Source organism: Temnothorax curvispinosus, unplaced genomic scaffold (assembly GCF_003070985.1).
Source record: "Temnothorax curvispinosus isolate PA1 unplaced genomic scaffold, ASM307098v1 QBEX01011488.1, whole genome shotgun sequence".
In the NCBI taxonomy this organism is placed as follows: domain Eukaryota; kingdom Metazoa; phylum Arthropoda; class Insecta; order Hymenoptera; family Formicidae; genus Temnothorax; species Temnothorax curvispinosus.
In genome coordinates this window covers 1-6,007 of record NW_020221268.1, presented here as the reverse complement: position 1 = coordinate 6,007, position 6,007 = coordinate 1, and the positions used below count along the sequence as shown (strand labels likewise).

The 6,007-nt window shown below is 37.8% G+C and overlaps 1 protein-coding gene across 1 annotated transcript; it reads right to left on the bottom strand.

Moving 5' to 3' along the window:
- Positions 1-20: 20 nt before the first annotated feature.
- LOC112461513 (phospholipase A1 member A-like) lies at positions 21-3,613 on the bottom strand. The gene is made up of 3 exons (XM_025026776.1): positions 3,156-3,613; positions 899-1,166; positions 21-615 (listed from the first exon to the last, which is right to left on the bottom strand). Exons 1-3 carry the CDS (start codon positions 3,478-3,480, stop codon positions 117-119), a joined length of 1,092 nt encoding a protein of 363 aa, XP_024882544.1. The 5' UTR covers positions 3,481-3,613; the 3' UTR covers positions 21-116.
- Between the last annotated feature and the right edge of the window lie 2,394 nt (positions 3,614-6,007).

Sequence of the window (6,007 nt, the reverse complement as noted above, 5' to 3'; positions counted from 1 at the left end):
AATTAATGTATCGGAGTCGCGTTAGGTCGAGCTCGAAATTCGACTTAGAACGGCTTGTCGATTTTAAGCGTTTCGTCGAGTTGTCATACTTCACGTCGTTCTCTTCTATCTCCTCCTTACTTCGGCGGTACCTTCTCCAATATCTCCGGGATGCAGCATCTCTTGTTGCCGTGGCCGTTCCAGTACTTCGGGCAGTACGGCGGAACGGGGTTGCTGAAGCAGAAGGATCCTCTGACGTTGATCGGGGTGTCCTCTCCTATCGTTACGTATTTACCCGCCCGGATGGCGGTTCTCGGGCCCGACGGGGATCTCCTAAAGCAGGACTTCGCGATCAGGCTCCTCCCGCCGTTATCCACGCTCTGCGCCATGTAGCAGACCGCGTACAAGTGGCTGCACGTCTGTGGGTACATCGTTTGATTCGCGCAGAAGGGCTGCATCGTGCCGGGCTGCATCGTGCCGCCGTTCATGAAAAAGTCCACGTCGCCGACGCGACCGACCTCGCCGTGGCCTCCGGCGTTGGTGTGCATCACCTCGACAAAGTCGGCGTCACCGGTGTTCAAACGGTTCACCAGGCCCGGACGGACAAGCACACGCGCGGGATCCAAGCCGATTATCCTGCGAAGAACATATTGCATCAAGATTTTAACGCATGTTGTCCATATTGCGAGTAGAGCATCCTATAAATGTATGTAAAAGAATTAATTTATACGAAGTGTTTTTTTCTTACGGTTGTAATAATATCTTTTTTGCATTTGCAAGTTAATATTTAATATTTTTCACACTCACTTTGTGTTATTTTGGCCGAACAATCAAACTAACTGCCATATTGTCACAAGCGCCGAAAGAACACGTCATAAATTATAACTGCGCGCGTAACTGTTTACAAAGTAATATTTACCTATGCATTCTAAAGGAAAAATAATCAGTCATAACACCGCAGATGTGAGCGCCCATGGAATGCCCGACGCAGGTGGTTCTGGCGATCGGCAGGCCAAGATGTCTCAAGGTCTTCAGGGTGCCGGCGAGACATTTCGCTACCGGTCGTATATTCCATGCCGCGGCCGCGTAACACGGCCGGGCGCTTAAAGCCCCCCAGTCGACCAGAAACACATTATAGCTGCCATTCTTCAGGTAAGCATCCTTTAAAGCTATTATTGTCGACGGACCTGTGGATCGATATAAAGATTAATGAGACATAGGGCTAAATCAAGGACATTTCTATAGAAAGCTGTTTAAAAGACGTCGCCTTGTTAGGTGACCTTAACAAGCGCGTGGAATTTGAATGCCCTTCGATCTTCGAATAAAACGCTCCTCGTTCGTTTCGTATTTCATTTTCAGCACCGAAGTATAAGTTTTCAAAAATTTTATTCAGTTTTTTGGAAAATAGTTTCTCGTTTTAGAATCTGAATATATATTTCAAACACGTTCTCCCTTTTGTGGAAAAAAAGTAAAAAATCCCACAACTAATATTTAGCTAAATCGAAACGAAATCCAGTCAAATCGCACAGAGAGACTATTTACTTTCATAATATCCCATGATAGCACATATCAGTTTCATATACGTTTTTTGAACGAATACATAGTTTCATAACCGTATATAAAGAACCATTAAGATTTTCGTTTGAACAGAAATGTTTTTGAAACCATGATTTAAGAAACGTATTTTTTACGTTTCTACAGTTAACAAAAATACCTATTTGTTAAATTTTTCCTTTCAAAATTATAATTTGCTTTATCTATATATATATAAGCTTTAATAGCCTTTTTCGAAACATTTAAGGGGGTACCCCACTGTGTTTCAGGATAATTTTCAGGAATTAATTTCTAACAAAATATTTATGAAACACCAGTAACTTTTTATTATTATCTTCTATACACATTGAAAAACGTGTCAAAATTTTGTTGCTTAAAAAAATATAAAACTCGTCGAGTTAAGTCGTTTCGCGCATCCCTATGATTTTCGGATGGTGTACATGATTTCGCGAAAACCAGTCGTCTGAAACAAAAATAAAAAATATGCTCATTATCTACATTGGCTTTCGTCTGACGGAGCATTTTATTTTTTTTTCATTATGGCGACGAGAAAACAATTCCTGAATTTTTTACTGCAATTGGGCAAAATAAATATAAATGCTCCGTCAGACGAAAGCCAATACAATGTAAATAATGAGGATATTTTTTATTTTTGTTTCAGACGACTGGTTTTCGCGAAATCATGTACACCATCCGAAAATCATAGGGATGCGCGAAACGACTTAACTCGACGAGTTTTATATTTTTTTAGGCAACAAAATTTTGACACGTTTTTCAATGTGTATAGAAGATAATAAAAAAAAATTACTGGTGTTTCATAAATATTTTGTTAGAAATTAATTCCTGAAAATTATCTTGAAACACAGTGGGGTACCCCCTTAAATTTATATTGCACTAATTATTGCACAAAATAAATTATTTTATCCATGCACATATATCCACTTATTTACTTAAATTAATTTTGTCCTACCGGTCATAATGACAAACACGTTCAAAAGACGTGAAAAGTAGGAATTTTAAATGTCTTTATCTAAAATGTCTATCATTAAAACAAAATGTTTCTCTATAATAGTTAATTTTTAAACGTTATTTTATCGGAAAAGAAACGTTCCGTCGAACGTTTTTCGAGTGGACATTTTTACTCATGAGAAACATTTCTAGAAATCGGTTATAAAACGTTTCGGAAAAACGGTTATAAAACATTTCTGAAACGTGTATGTGCTACCTGGGATATTATATATATCCATTTTCATTTTAAATCAAATCAGGAACTTTTACGCTACCAGTAAATAATTAACAATAAAGATTTTTTATTCGACCTAAAATTGACCATATTTATCAATTATAATCGTCACGACGTTTTGACCGTCGTTTTTTATCCTTCTCAACCGATGTAACGTTTGATGCTAATAAACGTTCTTTTGAAAATGGCGATTTTCATCATTGTATAATATAAAGAATTTTTATTTTACTTTATTTCTGAGCACACAAATTCACTCTACTCGACATCTGATAATAATGACAATTCCGAATATATGTTCCAAATTGTTCCGTCGAGCGATAATCCCAAATATTTCCCGGTATAAAATTTCAGGTCGAAACACAGACTCCGAGATAATCACCTGCGTATCCGTGAATCACGATCGCGCTGTCCTTGGTGGGATCGTAATCCTTCCGGAGCCAGTGCGACTGCTTTAGGGGATCCAGCAGGCGTCCGCGCGGATGGCCCGGCGAGTACAGATACACGTGCACATCCGGATCCGGGCAAACGTCATTGTCGTGTCTCCAGACGCAGTCGGACTTGTTGTACTCGGCGGCGGCTCCGCTCTCGATCGCGTCCCGTATCGGTCCTTCCTTCCTCGTTTCTCGCCACGCGATTAGGTGGGCGCAGACTCGCGTAATCAGGAACGACGACGCGAGGATCGTCAACGCCACGGGCAAGTGCATCTCGCTGAGAAAAGGGTTGCGGGGGGTTGTCTTCGCGGGTGTTTGTCGACGCGTGCCTCGCGCCCACGTTTCAGGAACTGAGCGACGTGGTCGTTCCGCGGTGACTTCGTCGCCGAATCGTCGCCATCCGTTTTGTTCTCCACGGTCTCCCTTCCTCGGGGACCTTATCTTCCTCACCTGCGTAGTTCGCGCTCGCCAAATGACTATCGTACGTTATGTTACATTATGATCAAAGGGTATCATATCTCTTCTCGGATTCTTGAATGAATGCTGTTCATTGTTAAACGGAGATGAGATCCTTTCGCCGGAGCATTGCACGCACACCCGTGCAAGAAGAGGAAGAGAGGTCCCCCAACTTTCGACCCTAATTTCGATGACTAGATCCTGTTGACCATGTTCCGCATACGTAGATAAGAGTAATCGTTATGAAAATATATTAGGAAGATTTATAAATATTCATGTGGATTCGCGTCTAACGGATATTGCGTCCTACATCAGTAAATGTTAAATACGGTATGTACGAGGGTAATCTGAAAAGTTTTGAGCCTAACATCAACTTAAACGGAGACTATGTTGAAAAATTTGACCGAATTTGACCGAAAAAAACTTGTTTGAGGCTCAAAACTTTACAGACTACCCACGTAAGGTATTTTGCGTTTCTTAAGAAATTGACAGAACGAAGTTGACATACGTTTCGTTAAAGAATTTCCATGATTGAATTTGAAACAGAAACACGAAATATAATAATATATGAAAAAAATATATAAAAAATATACTTTCTAGAAATATATATAAAAAATATAAAAAAATCTTTCATATATATGTAATGTATATTTTTTTATTACGAGGCATCAGTACGCATAATTATAATTATTGTCGGTCTTAATCTATTTGTCATCGGACAAACTTAGAAAACTTCCAACAGTTGCAAAATAAAACGTGGCAAGGCCACGTTCCGCTGAAACCCAGACAGCACACAATATCCTATGGATGTCCATATTATGTTCAGAATGCCCATGGACGTTATATGAGTATTTATTGGTGCTATCGGGGAAGAACATTTGTGGCCATTGAAAGAACATTTGAACGTGTGTTCCGTTTTGAAGAACTTCCTGAACTGGTGTACAATAGTAATGCAATTAAGTTAGAGTGAGACAAGTATATTTGTTTCACTTTAACTTATTGCACGAATGTGCACCAGTTCAAGAATTTCTTCAAAAAAGAATAGACGGTCATAGATGGTATATGCATAAAGCTTCTAGAACATTCTCACGCATGTCTCAAAGACAAACACGTTCAAAAGACGTAAAAAGTAAGAATTTTAAATGACTTTATCTAAAATGTCTTTATCATTAATACAAAACGTTTCTATAATAGACGTTTCTATAATAGATTCTATAATAAGCGTTTTTTAAACGTTATTTTATCGAAAAAGAAACGTTCCATCGAACGTTTTTCGAATGGACATTTTTACTCGTGAGAAACGTTTCTAGAAATCGGTTATAAAATGTTTCGGAAAAACACTTATAAAACATATCTGAAACGTGTATGTGCTATCTGGGTAGTGCAATATAAATTTAAATGTTTCAATGAAGGCTAGTAAAGCTATTATATATATATATATATAGATAAAGCAAATTATAATTTTGAAAGGAAAAATTTAACAAATAGGTATTTTTGTTAACTGTAGAAACGTAAAAAATTATGGTCTTAAATTATGGTTTCAAAAACATTTCTGTTCAAACGTTTCTTAATGGTTCTTTACGATTATGAAACTATGTATACGTTCAAAAAACGTATATGAAACTAATATGTGCTACCTGGGATTGTTATGCCGGTTATGCGTGCTTTAGATATCTTTTATTTTGTATTTCTTAAAAAATTTACGGACAAATCTAACGTTCGCACTTTATGATTGAATTTTAAATAATAGAATAGACAATACATATAGAAAAAATTCTTTCATTTTTTATTACAGATACATAATATATGTAACGTTGTACAGTGGCCTTCAAATGTCCCATACCCTTTCTTCTGTTTGAGAAAAGAGAGTGCTCGCATAAGAATATATATCATTCTTGCAATTCTTGCAGAACTAACCGAAAACTTGACCCTGAGACCACGTTACATAATATTAAGACCAATCGACGTAATACAGTTTCGTTATACTGAAAAAGAAGAAATGACACGTCACAGCAGCAGCAGCAGCAGCTTTTTATAAATGACGTGGTTATTTCGCTTAACATTTGGGCACGTGAATTCGCATTGCCCAACGAATACCGCTTTAAATTTATGGCCCCTTATTAATATGTGAGAAAAACAATGGTGTACATCATGCATAATGCACGCACGGCGATCAAGTGAGTTTGCGACAAAATAAATCAAAAATTTAAACAAGATAAATTTCGTATTGGAAAGGTATACTTAATATTACTTAATAAAACGTTTTGTAATAATTACAATATCGATACGCAAAGCGCTGAGTGAAAGTATCCGAAAAGTTCAATCCGAATGGACCTCGAATGTC